General features: G+C 37.5%; 1 protein-coding gene across 17 annotated transcripts in view; it reads left to right on the top strand.

The window, feature by feature from the left end:
- KMT2C (lysine methyltransferase 2C) overlaps positions 1-22,825 on the top strand; it is a 200,306-nt gene that overhangs the window by 106,853 nt on the left and 70,628 nt on the right. For 13 of the 17 annotated variants that reach the window (XM_082316239.1, XM_082316255.1, XM_082316248.1 and 10 more), the window contains 8 exons: positions 177-348; positions 2,199-2,313; positions 3,148-3,320; positions 4,062-4,222; positions 6,121-6,234; positions 7,972-8,711; positions 18,154-18,273; positions 20,712-20,828. In XM_082316239.1, coding sequence (XP_082172365.1) covers positions 177-348; positions 2,199-2,313; positions 3,148-3,320; positions 4,062-4,222; positions 6,121-6,234; positions 7,972-8,711; positions 18,154-18,273; positions 20,712-20,828 — 1,712 coding nt within the window. The remainder of the gene's footprint in view (positions 1-176; positions 349-2,198; positions 2,314-3,147; positions 3,321-4,061; positions 4,223-6,120; positions 6,235-7,971; positions 8,712-18,153; positions 18,274-20,711; positions 20,829-22,825) is intronic. The other 4 variants (XM_082316252.1, XM_082316254.1, XM_082316243.1 and 1 more) reach the window with 3 other exon arrangements.

A 22,825-nucleotide genomic window follows, 5' to 3' on the forward strand; every position in this document is an offset into this window, starting at 1 on the left:
TGGGTATATCAGAAAACCCAATGAAAGGAGTAGTTATTAAGTATATTAATTAAATTTGAATATCATAAGAATGATCAAGTTTTGTATGTGTAAGAACTACTAAAGAATTTCTTAGGTTCATTGAATTGTTCATAGTTTCAAATGAAATAATAATTGAAAAAATGTTTTATTTGTAGCAAAGGAAGAAGCAAATTGTGCAGTGTGCGACAGCCCTGGAGACCTCTTAGATCAACTTTTTTGTACTACCTGTGGCCAGCACTACCATGGGATGTGCCTGGACATACAAGTGACACCTTTAAAAAGAGCAGGTTGGCAGTGTCCTGATTGCAAAGTGTGCCAGAACTGCAAGTAAGTGAGGCTTAAAGGACATGGAGGAGGACAGTGTGAGATTTATGTGCTGTGATCTTAAAATATCTACTTTATTAACTGCTCTTTTTCCAAAAAGTGTAGATTATTTGCCCAGATATATCTGTTATGATATTGTATTAAGTAGCCGAAGAGACCCTTGTGCTGGGAACTTTCTTCTGGAAGAGCTGAGATGGAACTCCTGTACATTATACCCCCAGAGTTACCATTATCTTGGCAGGTTCTGGAGAGCAGCAAAACCTTCTGACTTTTTACTCCTTTTATACAGGAGGATTTTTCTCAAGTTTACCAAAATAACAAATTAGTTTAATGTGGTCCCTTTACAGTCTGGGAACCTGTGTTCTTACTCAGCTGACGTTTCAGCCGTGCCTGTTCCACATAGTGGGTAGGTCCCTGCATTAAACCCTCTGCTCTATTTTGTAATATCTTTCAGAGGCAGTTAATGAGTCATTATGAAAACAAAAACATGGCTTAGTTGAGCAAAGAAAAGAAGTTACATGAGTGACCATGGTTGAATTGTTACGCCAGACAAACACTGAGTCAACGAAACATAATTGTTGCAATATTATAAGGGTTCACTTAGAAAACTCTGACCGCTTGTACACTTGTTCTCATATAACCTAACCTGATGGGCACTGCAGGGTTCTTTTGCTTGCTGGTTTTTCTTTTTAAAGGGCTTACTAGAAAAGAAAGAAAGAGTTTTGTTCAGCTTTAGTCAGATCATTTGGGACAGTATGAAGGAAAAAAGCCACTTCACTACTGCCTCATGTACCTGATCAGCCAGGGCTTTGCTGTTTTCCAAGCAGAACACTTGGTATTTCCCAGCATTCAGATTCACCCACTTTAAAGAACATTGTTCCCTGGTCACATGCAGCTGATAGCAAATGCCAGCAATGAAGTTACAATAGTGGAGCACATTCCAAAAAGTATCCCTAAAAGTGTTGCACTGGGTAATTACGATATTTGCTAACAAACCCTCTCTCTAGTGGAAAAGAAGAAGAAGATGTGATGTTTTCACACCTATTACTTTATGCAGTATGGCAGTTTTATGCCAGTGTTGAAGAATAGCGTTTTTAGCATATCTCCAAGCAAAAAGAGAGCACTTACTGTTCTTTAAAATATCAGGTCGTCCAGGTAATGAAGTATTATCTAGTATGTGTAATGCCATATATTGTGAAGCTTTATCCAGGCAAATCTTGTTGCATACTTATTTATTGCATTATTTTATTTAAACTAAGGCAGAACACAATGCCTTTAGATATTACCAAACTATTTGTCTTAGTCTCTGCAAATTTATTTTATCACTGAAATTTGTGGTGGAGCTCTGTAATACATGATTGTAAGAAAATTGAAATCTCTTCCTTTAATGTTTGTTTTGTTCTTGCAGTCATATTGGTTGACACTGTAGGAGCTCTGGTAGTCAGAGGTGATGGCTCATTTTCTTCTTTGGAAAAAATACAGTCAGACTGTTCGTAGTAACAAGTACAATTGCGTGTTCTTTTCAGAAAGAAATAGAGTACATATTTCAGATTTTGAACTGATTTCAGTACAGAAAGGCCATTAAATCTGCCTGCATTTGTGTAAATTAAGGTGGGCTGATTTCTAAAAGTTGGAATGGCCACGCAGGCTCAGCACTTGTTAGAGTAAGCGTAGTGGTCTCAGTTCATACTTAAACATGAATTTGAGGGCATTATCTTTGGAGCTATTTGTAAGTGATATTCATGTATTTTCATGTGCTCAGCCATGTGTCTTCCTGTTTAGAGTTTTCATTAAATAGATTTTTTGTTATGGCTTGTTTAAATAATTTTTTAACCACTTGTTACTTTTCTCAGACATTCTGGGGAAGACAACAAGATGCTGGTGTGTGATACATGCGACAAAGGCTACCATACTTTCTGTCTACAACCCGTTATGGATGCTGTACCAACAAATGGTTGGAAATGTAAAGTAAGTTGAAAGATTTCAGAATAATTCCTTATTATATTATAGGGGCCCAAATTTTATTATCCACATTATGCCGTTCTAGGTGTATGGCAGACTGCTGTTGCAGTAACATAACTTGTAATGTCTGAAGGAATCCCACTTGTATGTAATCATGTGGCTCTACAGCTGCTCTGTGAGGGTAGCTGTCAGTGCAGGGGCTGAAGCAGCCTATGTAGGACAGTAAATCGACCCCCATAGTGGAAAAGAGAAGTGTAGGATCCAGGTGGAGTGGATAACCTTCACTTAATGACAGCTGTTCTCATGATCTAATGTAAACTAAAATGTAAACTAAAACCTATGCAGTAGTATATGTAATCTATACTTGAAGGCTCTTTGTATTCAACTACTTCTTGCTTACCAGAACGACAGTTCTGCAGTTCAAGGGTTCCTTTGCATTTGAGGAGAGCAGGATGGATTTGTTGTTTTATCAGTAACTTTATGAGTAAGTGTAAGCAATAATTAAAATACAATTTCAGCATAACAAGGGAAGTCCCTGTACATGGGATGTATGTAATTTCATAGTCATTTTGTGGCAGTCATAAGACAACTGAGATTAGGAATAAAAAAGTTTGGTCTCACAAGAAATACTCCTTTCAAGTCAGGGAGTGGTGCAAGGAAACTCTTCTTGCTGTTGCACAGGCTCTTTATGCTCTATTATCAGATCCTGGATAATTTATTAGTGTTATCAAGGACAGAAATTTTCTTTAATTTAATTCAAAACAGGAAAATGTCAGTTAATGGCAGTTCTATCACATTGTGAAATATGATTATTAACAACTAAATTCTTGTGATCTCTAGAACTGTAGAGTATGTGCTGAGTGTGGCACACGAACAAGTTGTCAGTGGCACCATAATTGTTTGGTATGTGACAGTTGTTACCAACAGCAAGACAACTTATCTTGTCCTTTCTGTGAAAAACTGTGCCTCCAAGACTTCCAGAAAGATATGTTGCATTGTCACATGTGCAAAAGGTAAGAATCCTAATTTTTGTTAAATTGTACTGAAATGCCTAAAGCTTATGGTGAGCTGTATGACATTGATGCATTTCTGTGAAGGGTGTAGACTGTGTTTGATGTATGGTGCTCTAGTGTCTTGTGCAACATCTTGATCCTTCACCCCTAAATACAAGGAACAATAGTAGGTAGTATTTTAATCTTAGCAAATAAGTATTAATTGGCAGTTACCTGAGGTGTACAGAGAAATATGTGCTGCTGCTGCTGCTTCTTACATTGCATCTGTTTTGTGAGTAAGCAGACTGGAAGAGTCATTGTCCTAACTTGTAAAGACTGTTGCATAAACAGGGCTGTTTGCAATGGTCTATTTTTGTTAAATTTTCCATTAGGTGTTCTCTATTCAATTTTATGTGTTTTGCTATGCCAGTAATTAAAAAAAAGGCACTATTGGGAATCTTTTAAGAATGTAGACTGTGTTTCACATTCAATGTTACTGTATCTTGCTGTGCAATGTCATGATATTGCTATACATGTTGTGGCTTTAGTGACACGTTAGGTCTTCATGTTTAAATTTGTTCACTGCTTGACATACTGATGTATCATGCTTATTTCTCTAAAATTCTCCATAATAAAGCATTGGTTGCAATTTTTTATTTCCCCATAGGAATGGAAAACAGTGCTGTTTTTAAATTGATTTTTACTAGGATACTTTATATTTTTATTATTAAAATCATAGTCACACTAAATTAATCTCCCCAGGTGGATTCACATAGAATGTGACAGATCTCCAGGTAGCGAATTGGAGTCTCAGTTGAAAGACTATGTCTGCACTCTTTGTAAACAAGGAGAAGGGGATCAGACTCAGTCATGTGATGTAATGGACACTTCTGAACTCATTCCTGAACCTGACAGTATAACAGGTAATCAAACATGATCTTTATATTTCCAAAATGCTAACATCAAATAGAAATATCTGCAGCTGCCTCACTAAGCCTTTTGTGAACCAGCGACTCATATTCTACTCTGTGGCGTTCATCTATTCCTTTATTTAGCAGCAGCTTCTCAAGCAATCCGTGGGTGAGCTGTCTTCTCAATGTGCTTTCTGGCTCCAGGATCCTGTATTAGAGATGCGGCAAGTAAGCCCCTTAATGGTGGCTCTCAACCTTCCAGTTCCAGCTTCCCAGCCTGTAGTTGTAAACTTCTCTTTTTTTTTTTTTTTTTTTATGTGGTACAATTCATAAATGTATTCATTTGTCAGCCTAACTGTGGTATTCATTTGTGCCTAACTACCAGGCACAAGCCAGCTTCTCTGTTCCTAGAGACATCCAGCTTTCCTGTTTCCCTCTGGCTACTTGTCAGTCTCATAGTGCCCGTTCTCCTCACGGTGTCCAGGTAGGACACAGCAGTGGAAGCTGGACTGTGTTCAAGGGACAGGTATCTTTAACAAAACAGCTTTTAGTCAAGCGTCCTTTTTCAAAACAATATATGATTAGTCACCTTGTTTCTGAGATTCTTGTCTAAATGGACAAAGCAAGCAAAAGGTGGAAAGAGAATTTGCAGAAAAGTGTATGTTGGACTCTCAGGCAGCGTATTTAGAACATTTAGGAAGATGTCCAGGTAATATCCAAAACTTACACTGGAAAAGCTCCCAGTCTTCTACTGAAAACCCTTGGAATAAGTAACAGGTTTATTTGAAAGGCTAAAGTTTTAAGTAATACTTCTGTTAGGATTTCTAGCTAGAAGAAGCATTGACAAGCATACTCTTCTCCCCAAGGAAGAACAGGACTGTCATCTCAACTACTAGGAGTAATCTGGAGCTATTACATCAATACAGGCATGCAGTGTTTTACACCCAGGAGAGCACTTTTGCACATTAAAATAAGATTCGGAGCCAATCTCAATGATCATTTCCTTAAAGTTAAAATATCACTTTAAAGTTGGCAGAGTCTGAGAGCAGTTTTTAGGTGCTAAAAGTAGCATCACCTAATAGTTCCTGGCTTTTTGAACTTTAAAGAGACTTTCCTGAACAGAAAGCTATATTCGTTTCACTTGTTTTGTGCTAACATCCGTGGAGGATCAGTTCCTTTTGAGTTAACACTTACTATATACTTTGTTTTTCCTGCACCTACTTTGTCTTGTGCATTTTAACGAATTCCCTTAACTCAAAAAGCTTTTACCCGAGGAAAAAAGTAAGTATTTCCTGTTTCTGTGCTCTGTAACGATACTGTCAGCCAAAGAAGTGCTCAGTAGCGCCTTTTTCATGCAAATTCCGTATTTAATATGGGGAACTCACAGATGAAGGTATCCTAGTTCTAAAGTGGCAAAATTTAGTTTTCATGTTGTTGAACAGTTAGATTGAAAATCAGTGTTCCAAGTGCTGACAGTAGATGGAACCTCATATCTGTGCCATAAGCCACTGTAGTATTTATGTAAAAATTTGAAGCCTTCATGCTACAAGTTCTGTTGAATTTAGCAGACTGGAATTTTAGAAAAGATCTTTTGTATTGCTCAGGTAATGCAGGCTGCTGTGACTATGTGTAAATTAAATTTTCACAATTAGGTGTATGTAATTGCTTTACAGACATTTTTTACTGTCTGAAAGGTATAAAATAGCTTCAGAGAAAAAAGCTCTTAATCTTTAAGGAGTACTATATAGTCTCCCTAACCTTCTCATTGCCCTGATTTGTCTTAACTCCTATTGTGTCATTAAATATCATTCTCTTTAGCCAAAAGGTCGAACAGTGACACCAACTACTGATGCCGAAGTAATAGAATAAACATCATATCAATTTTGATAACTTCTTTGCCTCTCCTTAAGCTTGTACAGGTGAAATGGAAATGGAAAGTGGTGGAGAGGATCGGACATTTCAGGAACAACCCATTACTGGTGATGGCCTTGGTCAAGAAACAGCTGTTGGATGTGTCACAGACGGTAAGAAAGAGCTTTGCAGTCTGAGAAAATGCCAGTACTGAATGCTTCAGAACCCTCTTCCATTCAGTAGGGTTTGTGGTACTTTATAAATTTAAGAGGAAAAAAGTGCCTGGAAAGCAGTAGGAGACAAATTCCATCAGTTCTATTTCTGAACTCTGAAGCAAGAGTATTAACTTTTTTGCTGAAGAAGTATTTTATTGAGGGCAAAGATAGTCTTCAGAATATTTGTGTAAGAGAAAATTGTTTTACTTGTTTGGTGGGACTGGCTTTCTCTAAAAGCTGGAAATACAGTTAAATGCTTTTGCACACTGGAGATTTATAGTAAAAACCACTATTTGTTGCTATTTAAATACAATCGCTCACACTTTGTCTTCCAAGTCTTTTTTGTTTGTAGCTGCAAATAACTGGATTGGATTAATTTCCCCTGGTGTGTTTTGGGGCACACTGTAGAACTTCTTTCCAGTTTATGTGCTTCGTGGTTGTAACTCCACAAGTATCTTTGGTTAAGAATTTCTTCTTTTCTTTTTTCCCTTTGTAAATAAAAGATAATCTGTTTAATAAACAAATGTACTTTGTCCAGACAGGGTATGCTGCAGTAGCTTATCATTTATGTTCTGAGAATAAATGAATCGTATCAATCACACATGAAGTACCAGCAAAGAAAAGGATGCAAATACTATGCTTTCTGGGTCAAGTCCTCTAAATGTGTTAGGGATCGGTATCACTGGCAAAGAACCTTCCAGTATGTCCCATCCACCTCCAGCCAGTGTTGGAGGATGGTTGCGCTAAGGGAAATCAAGAAACCTGCATTTAAAGCCAAAAGCAAAAAAAGAAAATCTTGCAGATTAGCTGTGATCACTCTGTTAACGCATCTCAGCCTGTGGTATAAGGGCCATGGTTTAAAACTACCAGTGAAGACACATTCATAATAAAATGCTAGGCTTTGAGCTGTAGTGGCTGAGGAGGTTGTAGCAGTGTGAATTGAAGAAGAGTGCAAGTATAATAGAAAGTAAATGGCCGGTAAGAGAATCAGAGTCCGTCAAAAGAAGATATGAAAAGCCACATTCAGAGCAAAGAATGTGGTTCTCCATGGAATGGATACAAGACTCTGGAACTCCTTGATGAAGAAAGTTGTGGATGAAAGGTGCTTGATTTGGTTCAAGGGAAGGCTAGACAAATATTTTTGAGAGAAATCTGTGAGACATTAGTAAATTAAAAAACAGCATCAATTGTTTTCATTTCAGGTGATTTCCTAAAGTCTGAAAGGGAGCTAGGAGGGAAATGTTTTTTATTTGTACTTGTCCTGTTCTTCTTATCTGTCTGCTTTTTGGAAGTGTTGGGACAGTTGCTTAAAATATATTAATTTATGCTAGCATACATCTTCAATACACAGGAATGGAAAAGGAGAAGCTACTTTTAGCTGCTTACCTGGAAATGTGTGTTCACATTCCTCAAAAATTCATCTTGGGTCTACTTTCTTGTGATGTACTCTGCTGTGTTTCCAGGGAAGAAAAATAATGATCAAACAGTGGGAATATATACTAAAAACATAGACTACTGTAAACGTAGGTACAAAGAGAGATATTCATGAAGTATATTTTAAGCTACGTATTAAATTGACTTAAGTAAAGTGATATGTACTCGGTGTACTCGACGTGTACCAAGTGTACTTGTTGACTGGTACACCTGTGTAAGTTGTTCTTTTTTGCACTGAGCCTTTAATATGGTTGTACTTAGTTACAGGCATATCACCAGAAGAAAAGACCGCAGAACTGGAAACGGAAGTCTCTGTTGAAATTAATTCAGCTGAAATGGAAATGTCTCCTAAAAAGACACCAGCATCTGGTGACAGTCAGACTGAGAAAATGGTGGAAGTGATGGAAGGTGTTCAAGCTGTAATACAGCAGGAGTCAGACAAACAAGTGGAAGAGACACAGCTGCCACAAGGTAGTGCGGAGGTATCAGAAGTATCCACAGTAGACTCTCGGTCTCTGTCTTCAGTACCTGAGACCATAACTGTGACGCCAGAAATACAGGAGGCTGAAAGTAAAGGCGATATTTATATCCCTGTAGTACAACAACTGGAAATAATAAAAGTGCAAAAAGATGTAGAAAAAGGAGAAACCCATGAAAAATCAGAAACACCAGCTCTTCTGGAAGTAGAAACTACTTCTGCAAATGAAGGTGTTGCAATTAGTTCACCGGTTGGAGACAAACCCATAAAATCACCAGCTGAGACTTACCCCTCACTTGCCCCTTCAGTTAGCATAAACAAGACAAATGTGTCTTCCTCGCCAGATGTTTCGTTAGACTTGCATTCTGCACGGGATGTACAGCACAGTCAGCCCCCAGCGTTGCCTTCCGCTGCTGGAAGTGCTCTCCCAACGACTTGCATATCAGTCACTCCAAAAATTGGCATGGGAAAACCAGCCATCACCAAACGCAAGTTTTCTCCTGGAAGACCCAGATCGAGACAGGTAAGCATGTGGAATATTTCATTACATATTTATGAAGCACATAGTTCAAATTTCAATATAATGCATTAAATTCACCTATTTTTTAGAACGTAGTATGCATTTATTCTCCTAAGTGGATGTGTAGTTTATTTCTTCCAGAAAGTAATTTCATGTTAAATAATTGAAAGATCAGACATCATAAAGGTTCTCTAGTGAGAATTAAAGTTTCTTTCAGCTCACACTTAGAGCAAAAGAAAAGAAAATTTGTTATATTTTTAATACATATGCCGCAAATGCGGATATACATAATGCTGTGCCTTTTAACTTATCTCTTAATTTTTTTCATATATGCGTTTATCTTGGCTAGTACTCTCAAACTGGCTGAACATTTCTTGAACTAGCTCTTGAAATGTTCGGTTTGACTGTTCTTAAACTGGCTTTCTAGAAAAACCTGTAACAACTCCTGTTTCTGTCATGCTGCCAGATACTATCTTGATCGACATTTTTAATGGTGTTGCAAATGATTTGATGGTTTTGTTACATTAGCAAATACCACGTAAGATCTGTCTCGTATAAATTGTTGTGGTTTGACGAGGATTAAATTTGTTAAGTGAAAAGAATCCTCAAGTCTGTCGCCTTCTGCAACTCTGTATTGGAGTTGCGTAGTTGTGGGGAAAATGGTTCATCAATCTGTAGGATTTATTTTGTGTTTGCAAAATTCTACACAGAAAGTACATCAGTGTGACAAAGGAATGTTTCATTTCTGTTCTCATCACAATTTAGTCTTTAGGACTTCTAGGTTGATGATTTCATGCTTTTCTGAACTTAGTGTTAAAAGAGCTTTTTATATATTGCACAATTCTTTCCATTTTAACGTGTTACCTAAGGGTTCAAAATTCTTGGTTCTTAAGGTATGAGAGAATAATGTTCTGAAAGGATTAAAAGTATATAATAAAGGCAACAAACAAAATATAAGAAATTAAATTTTGAAGGTTTTAGAGTATCTCTGGGGTTTTTTTTACCCACATATACAAGCATGTATAAAAATAATTTTTCTTAATACTCTGTACTGTCTTAAAAATTAAATTTCTTTTCTCAGTTTATCATGCAAATTGAAAAGGGGTGGGGTTCTTAGGCAGTCTAAAATGAATTCAGGTTTTCTGCTGGGGAAGTTTATTTGTCTTCTTTCGTGTTCTAGTAAGAGCTGTATTTATTTTTCTGTGCAATTTGCCCCTACTCTGCATTGGAACCAGCATCATGATACTGGTAATAAAATTAGTTAACCACTGGAGAACCCATTGAGGAAAACATGAAGGCTGACCCCAACCGTAAATGCCTGTAGCAGAATAGATACACATCTTAAAAAAAAACAAAAAAAATCAGCTGTAAAAGTAGCAGTTTGTATATTCTGTGTACAATAGAGTATAGGCATTAACCTCTTAACATGTGGTGTGAGTAATGCAAATAAAACTGAGTGGAATTATGGTTCAGAAGTCAGGTGTAACACAAAATCCTAGCTGGGATGCTAAATCAATATAATCTGTTCAACAGTTTGCAAATTATATTTTAAAATAAAAAGGTACTTAGCAGCTTAGCAGTACCTGTTGTAGAACTGGACAAGTTACTTGTAAAATTCACGATCTGTCTTGTAAAAGTGTGTTGGAAGTCTGTGAAGGTTTCTTTTGATTGCGATTATCTTTGTCTTGCACTTTAAACACGTATTAAGATGGAACTTCTGTGAAGTGAATAGCAATTTTCTGGTAAGAAAAGCATGGGCATACTTTGTTTTAAGTCCCAGTACACTTTCTTATTTTCCATTGATTGTTCAGTTTTAGCACAGATCGGCACCTCGTGGAAGTCAGTGAAAAATTGCCTTGAGTAGGGACTGAAAAAAAATGAAGACCCTACGGATACTTGATTAGTGAAAAATAGACATTATTTTCCTCACCTTCTGCCAGTAATCTAAATTCAGCTTAACTGGCTGGGAGGGATTTGGGCTTGGGGATCTTTTTCAGACTCTTCATTAGTTAGCTTTTACTTTTGTTCATCTGATTTTCCATGTTGGACATGAAGGATGCAAGTTTCATACCTGTAGATAATGTGTATTTTGAAAAAAGAGAAAAAGCTTGTCTATAATAGATGTTTTCTAAACCCAACTTTTATATTAGTACCTTACTTCTGTTTCCACCGAGTTTAGGAATTCGGTGTTGATTTTGGTGCAGTTAAATTTTTCTAGGTCACTGTGCAGTAAGGTATATATCATGTTTGCAGAAATATGTATATGCCTTAAACAGTCACAAAATAATCTCTGGTGCTGTAAGTTTGCCCTGTTAACTTCCTACTTTGGGCCTTTGCTGAGGGACTGAAACCTGTCAAATGGCGGTCTGTAGACTATAAATAAGAGATTTAGACATGTCCAGTTATAGGTAGGTGCTTTCCTTTCAAGCAAGATGTAATCAGACAAATCCACAATGTTTTAGCCTTTGGATTGCACACAGAAATTGGTTTAGGTTTGGTTTTGTTTTTTTTTTTTAATTACTATTTTTGTTGTAAACATTCAGGTTTTTAAAAGGATTTTGTACTTTTCCAAACTGAAAGCTGAGGATGGGAGCAGAAACCTCTTAATATATTTGTCAAAGAACACCTTGTGTTTTTCTCTAATTGTGCTCAATTTATATCATCTTAAAAAGTGCACTTGTGATTTTTTTTGTTAATATTTGTTTCAGTTCTCCAGAGGAAAAATGCTATATTTTTCTGATATTTGTGCCAGCAGCCCTATAGATGACTTTCTTTATAATCAACTCATTACGTATGATTTTAGAAACTGATTCACAAACTGGCAGAAGAAAGAAGGCGGCCCATAGCTGTAACTGTAATCTGCCCTCTGATGCTCTCTCTTGCCTGCCGTCAGTGCTCTCCAGGCACTCAGGTGTGCCGCGGGCTGGTGTGGTTTCCTGGCACATGACAATTCTTTGGGACAGGTTTGAAGGCAAGTAAGGAGGTTTTCACCAGGTATAAAACCAAAGAATTAAGACCTCATGTTTCTTTTGTGTCATACTCTGCAGACACTTCAAAATGGATGTTTCCTCCCAATTCTGGCTTGGGGAGAGCATCCTATTGGGCAGGTGCTGGCAGCTGAGAAAAGTGCAGCTTTCTGCTGTTTCATCTTATTTTCCATGCCAAGTGTGGCCTCACCACTGAAGAAGGGACATAAACTTAATTTAAAACTTTTTAGCCTAACACAGTGTTTCAGTGCTTGTCTGTCTGAAAATGATCACGTTGATCCAAAACAAGTAAAAAGTGGATAAAACAATTCTGGAGGAAAAAATGCTTCTATGAAGTTATAGGTATAGCAGTTCAGAATAAACCAGGTCATGTGTGGTTCTCCTCTGGGTGTCACTAAAGAGGAATTTCGCCTTCTCAAAAGCAGGTTAATTTTATCGGTTTGAGGTCTGCTTTCTGTTTAAAAAATAACACATAATGCTGCTGTGTCGCTTTCTGCCATGACCGAGGTTGTGCAATACAGATGTCACCCTGCAGCTGGATGAGTTCTTAGCAACATGTCTTAGAGGGCAGTGAAATAAGAGAGAAAAGTTCCACAAGTAGGATTGGGTTCTTTTTATTGATTAAAGAGGTTGTGGCTCCTATACTTGGTGAAGCTACCATTGGCTCCACAGCTGCTTGCTTTTGCTGCACAAAGGAACCGTCATTGCGGTGGCAATGACACAGGCTTAAAATAGATACGTCCTAAAGAGTCTGCTGACTCCGTGGACCCTGAAGACAAGCCAACCTTAGCCAGTTTCCACAGGCGGCAATATTCTTCGCTTTCTCCTAGAAGATTTAAATCTTTTAATATGTAGTTTACCTTGTTGGAATGTCCTGTTCCTGTTTAAAAGGAAAAAGAAAAAAACAACCAACAAAACAAAAACAAACAAACAAAAAAACCCAAACAAACAAAAAAAAAACAACATTGCAATGGGTTTATGGAACTTCATAGGAAGAAGAATAGGAAAAACAAATTCTCTGGATCCTGAATATATGGCTCCTCAATTTTATAAGACACATGCTTCACTGGAGTCGGGGGAATCCATGTAAAGGAATGGTTTCTGATTTGGATTTGTTTTCATTAAATTTAGTGTATTGTGTTGGGTAGTAGGATGAATGATTATCCCTTTCTTCAAAACCTATTAATACAATTGATAATAAAATATATTTGAATAATTATTCAGTTTCACTATTGAATACAAAGTTATGCATAATCTGAAGTGATTTCCTGTATTGGATCTTGGTAGTTTGCATTTGTAATAGGCTTTAGTGATATGTCTGCAACAGCACTATTTTGAAAGGACTAAAACCCATCTCACAAACCGTGAAAGACAATATTCTACTTAAAAAGACTTCATGAGTCCATTCCAGGGCTGCGCTGTCAGTGTTGCTGTCGTCACCACCCTGATCCCCCCTAACATTTTTGCATTTTTGCATTTTCACTCCTTTGGTTAGAAGCAACAGGAGAAAATCCATCTTCTAAACAAAAGGGGAGCCATGTATAAATCAATATGTAGGTACAGTTATAGTGATAGGAATTGCTTTTGCTGGTACAAGCTTATTCCACTTTGGAGAACATATTTTTTCGGAGTCGGCATAAGAACTCCTATCATTAAAGTGCTCTTCTGCTAACAGTGTTTGTTAGGATAGCGTATTATCCATACCTTCAGCTACAGGTAAGCTTTAAATCTGCATCCAGCCCAGCGAGAGGACCTTCCATCTGCCAGGCTTAGCATTTCACTGACTTCCCATGGATATTGGTCCATGGGCTGTCTCTTCTCTGTTTCTGGTATCCTACTCCATAATGGAGCCAAATTGTTTTTTACATATATCTGAAGTTTAGTTATTTGTAGATCAGAGATACTCGCTAGTAGCTGCCAGCGTGATAAAGTTTTTACAGTGCTGTCCTGAGAGTTGTGTCTGTAGGACATCTTCTCCATGGAACAGGCAGATTCTCCACCCTTGCCTACAAACTGCAAATTTATGCTGGGGACGGGACCTCTCTTTGATCTTTTTCGTATTTTTTTTTCTGAAATAGTAATCTTAAAAGAATTTATCATGTAAGTTTATTAATGACTAATCCGACGTATATCTAGTTTGAAATAAATCTTCACAAGGAAAATGGGTATTGTTTTCTGTGAAGGTATACTTTAAATGGTATTGCGTATATTCTATGTATCTGAATTGAACAAATTTGAAGTTGTTACTTTGCAACAGCACTGTGTACTGGAAAGCATAATATGAAGTCAGTAAATGGAGGGCATTACAATATATGTGGCATTGTAAGACTGGTAGGTAAAGAGGTGAGAATGGTCTGTAGAATAGTATTGAATAGAAAATAATAACCTTCTACTGGTTTTGCTTTATCGTAAGTATTATTTTAGAATGCGTTCCATAGAAAATACTGTGATTAGAGGTATTTAATTTTCATCATGAAGAAATTGGTGATCGCTATTCTGTGGCTCACTACGTATTTCTAGGTGTGTTAAGAGATTCCCTAAAATGACACTGAAAAATGCAAAGCACCGTGGTGGGTTCGCATGTATGTTCTTTCTTGGGTATTACGGTTTTTTTGCTGTCTTCCATTACATGGTACCACTAAGTATGTTGTTGTAGTGGTAGATGTTGGGGAAAAAGAAAAAAGATTAAAAAGGGTCTTTTTTCAGGATTTGTTTTTGTTACGGTTTTTATGTTTGGTTTTTTTTTTTTTTTTTTTTTTATGAGGGGAGCTTTATTTTAAACAGATTGAATTTTGTTCACAACCCTAAAATTACATTAAATATTAAAATGCAAATCCAGGTTTGTGCATTTGCAATTGCAATAGATTTCATAAAGCCTTAAGCAGCTAAGCCCAGTCAGTGGTAATTTAGTGAGATCTCCTGACCCTTGCTGACACTGGGTTTCCTTTTGTTATAATTTACTTGCAGCTGTGTTGTTCGGTTTGGAGGACTCGGGAATATGATGGCGAATTAGAACTTCCTTTTTCTGTCACAGTACATAATTATTGCCGTGGTTCTGCTGTAAATGAACTGAATAGAACTTTCTCTTCAGTCTTGTGTGGTAATAGGCATTAATTAAAAGCCAAAATATAATTAATGCATCTCTTTGATGTAATTCATTTGTTCGTAGTATTGTGGAAGTGTGTGTTTTTAATTAAGTTTATCTGACCAAGAATTCAAATGTTTCTGATCTACTATAAAGCTTGGATTAAATTTCCAATTTAATTCTTAACAATATGGTTCATGAATCATATACAATTCATTTTGTTTTGCAAGACCGAATATTTCATATTCAGATTTGGTATCCTATTAGCTTCTTAATCTTTTGAATATATTTAATCACTAGAGAAATGTATCTTCTTGAAAGGAAAATAATGGTGTACATCCCAAATAAGAGTAGGTAGTTTAGTTGTTGATTACGTGTTTTCAGCACGTTTGAGGTCTCGAATTTTGACCCTTGGCCAGCATGTTGCCTCCCTTATAGTTTGATGTAAAGATTGTTTCTACAATACACAGATTTTCTTCGTGTTGCTATGCAGATTTTCTTTGGGTTGCCATATTATAAGAACAGTTACTATGCATTATGAATCTTAGAAATATAGGGAAACTGAAATGAAAATTCAATGAAAGTTTCAACTTATCTTGCTAAAATGGAACATTCTTTGATATTAAAAATATGGCTAGCATAGTAAAGTTAAATTTCTTATTGCCACAAACCTGCTGATGTAGTTGCTAACTAGTGTGACAGTGCTTAGTAAAACCATGAGATTTCAACAGAGAACTGATTAATAAACTGCAGTGCTCTTGATATAACAAAATCGGAGTTCAGTCTTCCCATTTCTGCCTGGTGGAAGTTGCTGTGGGCTCGTGGAGTGGGATTCACCCAACCGCAGATATCTGCAGTGTTAAAGATCTGCTGTAGTCGCCTTGAGGCTCCCATTAGAGTCGCTGAAGAGAAGTAGGGGCGTGTAGGGTGAGACTCATCCGACACCTTCCATCCCACGCCGCGAGTGGCCTTCTGCAAGCGCCCGTTGCCCTTTGACGACCACGCAGGGAGCCCAGGGTGGTTCAGCACAGGTAGAGAGTGACGTGTGTTCAGAGGAGTCACCCCGGGAACGTGTTCGGGTAGGTGTATCAAACCTCCGTTTCCGTGGAAGTTTGCTTGCTTGCTTTCCGCCAGTTGCTGACCTGGTGTGGTGGTGTCCGTGTGATGTGTATTATGCCCTTATCTCCTGGATGTGAGCAAGGACTCCCGTCCATCTCCAGGTTTGCAGGTGCAGAAGGTTTCTGCTCAACACCATTCCTCTGTTAGGGGTTGTTGATCCTTTTGATCTGCCCAGTTGTCTGCGTGATGACCATCTAACTGAAGTCAGGCAAAAAACTGGGATAGCAAAATCTTACAGTGTAAGCTGTTTAATCAGGCATGCTCACTTGAACCCAAGTGCAGATGCTGGCACTGGCAGTTCAGCTGGAGTATTTTTTGGAAGTATCTTGGTAGAGGGGGGACAACGATGGGAAGTTGAAAACACAGCGGGAATCTTCTGGCCGCTAAGCAAGTTTGTAGGTTGTGTGTCTAAGTACCCCCTTGTGTGGACAAAATTGTAAAGTGGTGGGGTGGTTTTTTTGGTTTTGTTTTTTAAAGTGCCATATTGTCCATATTCCCTTTCCCATGCAAGCATAGCTAAACTCCGAGAAAGCAGATTTATACTGAATACCACCGTGTCCGCACTGTGGGTTGCACCACTTGGACAATGTTGGCATTTTTAAAATGCAACTTTTATGTGTAATTAAGGTTTTAGGTCGCTGATAAACTTTTTGTTTTGGATCTGTTGTGCCAGTTTGAATACTGAGCTATGTGAGCGGCTGTAGGTTACTGCCTACCCTGCTCTGCAAGCAGAAGGCGTCGTGAGCTTTTCCTCATCTGCTCGAGGGTAAGCGAGATGTTGGCTCATGCGCACCTTCAGCAGCAGGTTCAGCCAGCCTGGCTGTGCCTTACGTGGGTTAGGGAGGTCTTGCCCGTGATCTTTCTGGCCTGGAATCAGAGGGGTTGGTAGCCCTATTTTCAATCAGCGCAGCTGTTAGCGAAATACCTCTTTACAGTCTGAGATGAATATACGTTTTGATGAGTTATTGATTCCAAAGAAACTGTTTCCCACACGTTCTTGATGGAGAACATTTCATTTCAGAAAAAAAACACATTTTGCAAAGCTATCTCATTTTTCTTAATGCTTATTATTGTATAGACCAGTATTCAAAGGTGTAAATGTGTTTGGGCTTGCCCATGTGAGCAGTTATGCATGTGTGAATGGTTGGGACTATTAGTATGCATGAGGTTATTCCATATCGTCCCTGTGTTCTACTGCTGAATGCCATTCTCGAGAAGGTAAGCCTATGCTTTTCATCTGTTTTACTTCTCATCTTGGTATTCATTATTTCTTACTGTCATAAACTTAGAATTAGGAAAATGTATTATCCTTTAAGTTTTCTAATTTGTAAATTTAGAATGAAGTTATTTATTTTGATGGCTATCTCCTGCAGTCTTTACTCAGGGTTCAAGGAAGTCTTCCACATATTTTAATGTATATGAGGAACTTCAGCAGGTTTTTTTCTTGTCCATCTTAGCACTTTCTTCTTGTTTTGCCATATTTCTTGTGACAGAGTTATACAATATCTCGCCATGATGAGAACTATATAAATAGGGATAATAATCAATTAGTTAAAAAGAGTTTGTAGGTACACCATATGGATGTATATTATTACATTTATATAATAACGTATTAAAATTTGATACCACAGCATAACATGAGAACACTGGGGTGAAAAAACCTTAGTAGTGGGGTTTTATAATGGTTTATTTGTGGCAAACTTGCAGGAAAAAGGTACTTTGTTAATTACCGTGGCTGTTTTTCCTTTTTTTTTAATGGTTTATTTATATTCCTTTTGTTGCACACGCTTCTCAGACTAGTTGTTTCTGTGATTGTCAGTAGTTTAGACTCAAAAGTCGACTAAGGCCATCTGTTCTTTCAAAATGTGATTTGAAGTGTAAAAGGGGATGTTATCTCATACTACTGTCTCAGTTTGATAAAATTTAGGGATATAATTTGTTGTTGTTATGATTGCTTGCTTTCAATTTGTATGATGCTTTGTTTATAAAACTCATTCTGTTGTACTTAACCATCAGTTTGAGGTTAATATCTGTTTTAGTGTTTGTTTCAATGAGAACCTAAAAATTTCCCACCTTCCTCTCACTCAGTGAACTAATTGACTACTTAACGTAGAAATGCCTATGCGTGCATGTGCTTTGCTTTTCAGATTTTTTTTTTTGTTGCTTGCTTTTTTCTTTTTTTTTTCTTTTTTTTCTTTTTTTTTTTTATGTTGCGAAGTTTTATACATCTATTTTCTCACCTACCGTATCCTAGGGGGCTTGGAGTACCAATAATACAGTCAGCCCACCTTCCTGGTCCCCAGACATTTCAGAAGGTCGGGACATTTTTAAATCCAGACAGCTTCCTGGCAGTGCCATTTGGAGCATCAAAGTGGTAAATAATTTGAATTTATTTTCATGTATCCGTTGCTATCTTTCTGCTGTAGAGACTAGTGATGAAATTCTGTATCTCACAACTGAATCTTCCATTGTATTACTGTTTAAGGCCTTTAAAAATGATTGAAAGTCTGGAGCTTTCAGGTTAAAAAAATGTATGCTCTCCAGAGTGTACAGTATGATGGCATTGCCCTGATTTTCAGTGGCAAAGAATAGCTTGTATTACCAATTTCTGTGTGTGTTTAGTACTTCAGTTTTTGTGATTGGCTTTACGTAGCTGTCAAAATACACTACCTGAGAAGGAAAATGTCCTTAAGACTGGCAGTAAGGTAAGCCAGGCATGGGAAGGAGCAGAGATCTGAAGAGTGGCTTGAATTTGTTGCTGTGGAGAAATCTTGCAGAGTGGATTCAAAGTGACATCGTTTTTAGCTTATGGGGGAATAAATAACAACTTTCCTACTTGATTAGATGGACCAAAGCTTGTGTCCACAGTGACGTTTACCGTTAAAAACGCCTGAAGAAACTAAGTGGAATTATTATTTTTAAATAAAGGCAAAAAAGCTAAATGATGAAACACTGACAAACAGCTGTAGCTTCCCAATGATTTATTTTCATCTCACTTTAACTCTCATGCTAATTTTATTTTAATTTGACATTAGCTTAGCTTTTGCTGCTTCAAGCATTAATTTTCAGCTTAATATTCAGCATTAACATTGATAGAAGTATGTGCTTATTCCTGTTACTAGTTGTGTGAAAATAACAATACTGATACCTGGTCTGAAACAGACAAAATAAGAAACACGCCAGAAGAGTTTACATCTTAAAAAATTGATGCTTGGATGTCCTGTGTGTGCATATGTATTAACTCCATATATATGTAAGGACAACATTTTTGTTTCATCTTAGTGCATACAAATACTTCAGCCATCAGCAGCATCCTTCCTTTCATTTCCTAAAATAGCATTGCGTTACATTACCTCATTGTGTAAGAGTAAGTCTATTTAATTTCTCTTTCCATTAATAGATGGATATTAATAAAATTTTAACATTGGGATGCTTGGATTCTCCCTTTAATTATGACCGTAAACTTCTATATCTTCCTTAAAACAGGAGTTGGCATATTTGAAAAATACTGTTGGTAATATTGAGCCTATAGTGCTGCTTTCCATCCAGGGAACTCCTGTCTCCATCAGTAGAGACCGTTCATGTCTGTTGGTGACACCGTCCCCAAGGAGCTTTGTGGTTCCGTCAACATTGTTTTATTGAGTAAATGTTTTGTCTTGGTATTCAAGGTATTTTCCAGCAAATGTTTGGATACAGATACCATATCTAGATACTTGGTGGATGGAGTCAGGCTGTATTAGGAGCTGAGATTATTCACAGGTTTGAAATGCAATAAATAATCTCATTGCTTATTTCATAGTAGGAAAGGTGATTATTTGAGTGTATACCATAATTATCATCACTTATACAGATCAGAGGCTCTGAAACATGTTGTAAAGGTGTCTGACATACCAGCCAGAACTCAGGGACATTGTCAATATGTTCTTTCTCTCCCTGGAAAAATATTAAGGAGGATTAGGGATCCTTTTTGTGTTAGTTCATTTTGAAATTAAAAAAAAAAAAAATAATGAAATTCAAACTAAATCACAGTAGTAATATCAGGTAATTACTATTAAAAACATACCTGCTTTTCCACAGTGAATTGTGTTTGAACATACTGTGAATACTTCAGAGCACACAACACTGCAACTGTATGTCTGCATCTAAAATAAGGAAGGGGGGGAAAAGAAGCTGTCTAAAAACAAGTGGATATTTTGTAAGAAAAACATTGTATAACGGGAAGCGTTGATCTGAGTGTAATTGATAGAATTAATATAAAAAGCTCTCTCTGTATCTGTGAATTAAGAGAGTTTGCTGGAGCCAGATCCTGCGTTGCTTTGGGAGCAGGATTGAGTCCTAATAAATTTCAGTGTTTGCTTGATTATTCATAGCATAAGAAAAGCATCTATGATTGCAAGCAACCAAGCATCCAGACCCTATTCAGAAGTCCCATGACTGTCTGAGCTGACTGTTTAAAAAGAAAAGAAAAATGAATCATAGAATAGAGGGTATTTATTTTGGATACCTTGCAACTGTGGGGAAAAAAAAAATCCATATTTCCAGTTATTCATGAGCAGAAAATAAACATCTCTGGTTTTGGCTGCTTTCTCACTGGTGATAAAGGTGATCGTATTATGTCATGTAAGTGGTTAAAGGTATTTCACAGTGATTTATGCAGTGACTTAATGACTGTGGCCTAGTGTGCTCATATTCACTTGAAATCATAGGGTGTTTTTTTACTTATGTTTTTCCCTAGATGCATTGAACAAGTTTGAATCCCATACAGGAAAAGAACTTCAGGTTGCATTTAATTTGTTATCTTATATTGAATAGGGCCGTGGATCAGGATTCCCAGGGAAGCGGAGGCCACGTGGTGCAGGTCTTTCAGGAAGAGGTGGCAGAGGTAGATCAAAACTGAAAAATGGAGTTGGGACTGTAGTCATTCCAGGGGTAAGAACGTTTATTTTTAAGTCATATTGCAGTCTGTTAATGTAACGTCATTTTATTCAGCTATAATTCTTGTATTAAAATACTGTATAAAACCAAAGAGTACTAAGAAGCAGAGTTATTTGATAAAGCTTGGCTATTACTGTTTGTGATGAACTAGAGCACTGTAGTTCAACGGACCTGAAGCAATGTTATGCTGCTCTTGCCACTTAAAGGGACAACTGTTGGGAGTACTCCTCCCATTTCCTCGGGTGGAAAACACGCGGGGTAAAGGCAGCACTCACTGGAACAACACAAAAGGGGGGAGCAAGGCTTGGGCATAAGAATGTAACAGCAGCTGTAGCAGATCAGACCAGAGGCTCTTCTACCCAGGGGACCAAAACTGAGTGCTGGGGGAAGAGTGCAGAAACAGAAGAGGCCTAGAGAGGGAGACACTTCAACAGTTTGTGGCTTGGTGACTTGCTGAACAGGAGGTGGTATCTTTGTTTTGGGCAGCCTGTGTTGGAGCTTTCTTTCATGAATTTGTCTACTCACTTTTAAAAACTTTTGGAAACCATGTTAACCTTTTTTAGTTCTACAGCTCGTCAGCCCGTTGTTTTAAATTGCTGCCTGCTGGTTTCATTGCCTGCTCCTTAGTGCTCTTACAGAAGAGATAGTGGAGAGTTGTTTTCTATTCACCTCCTCCATGCACGCCACTCAGTTGCTATGGATCTCCATCATTTCTTCCCCTTTCCACTCTTTCCTTGCTAGTCTGGAGAATCCCAGTACTTTTGAGTTGTTCCTTGTGTGGAAGCTATTGCATATTTTTGATCATCCTTGTCAGTTGTTTTGTCATGTTCATTGTTCTACTTTTTGGACTTTTCATTGGCCTTTCTATAGCCCAGCACTCAGCTTTATGAAGTTCTTGTGCAGTTCTTCACAGTTGTCTTTCTTAATCTTAATTAATAATGTCTTTCTATCTCAATATTATTGGCAAGCTTTGTCATGTTGCTTCTCGCTTGATTTTTCAGATCGCACGCGAGTGTGTTGAACACCATGGCCTATTAGCAGACATCCCTATCAGATTTCCAGTAGTGCTATTCTCACACATAGAAAACTGATGATTTATTCTACTGTTTATTTCGTGTCTTATGTCAATATAGGGACCATTTCTCTAATTCTATGACAGTTTACCTTTTTTTAAGGAGCATTGGTGAAGGACTTTGCCAAAAGAATTTGGTAATGAAGTAGGTTTTGTCAGTGAGATTTCCCTGTCCCCAGGCTTGCTGACACCTTCAGAGAGCTCTGGTAGATCTTGATTTACCATAATTAAAGCTTCCTTGACTCTTTCACAAAATATAATATATATCAATGTGTCTGCAAGTTCTCTGTTATGATCAAATGTCAGATATTCTGTAGGACAGTACACAGCTTCCCCCCAGAAACCTTTGAGAAAATGGTAGTTACATTTGCCGTCTCCCATTCCTACAGCACTGAAGTGATTCTAAGCAAGTTGTTGCTCACTGCAATTGATAGTTAAGCTATTTCATACTTCAAGTCCTTTTAAAACTCTTAAATCTTACACAGTCCTGATCTGCTCCTTGTAAGAAGAGGGATTTTGGTATGAAAAGCTGTTGGAAAACGGGACTGCAAAAAAAATTTTTTTTTTCCTGCTATGAACTTAGCTTCTTCGACATTCCTTTTAAAGTTTGATTATCAATCAACCCTGCAGATCTTGAGAGGCATCCTGTTCCTCATCTTCAGAGAAGGACTTACTCATTTTTATGTCTTTATGAAGTAATTCCGCAGACTCTCTTTAGAGCTGTTCTTTTGTTTTCTTACATACAATCTGTTTTGAGTTTATGCAGCATTGTGCCGCTTTTTGCTGCCTATATAATAATTTCTTGGAATAATGATCTGGGAAAGGAACGTCTCTATCATTGCTCTCTTTAAAAGCTTTGGATGGTCAAGACTCGTGAGCAAATACGTAATTTTAAACATGTAGGATGAATTCCACTCAA

This window comes from Platalea leucorodia (genome assembly GCF_965183815.1).
Source record: "Platalea leucorodia genome assembly, chromosome: 1".
NCBI lineage: Eukaryota > Metazoa > Chordata > Aves > Pelecaniformes > Threskiornithidae > Platalea > Platalea leucorodia.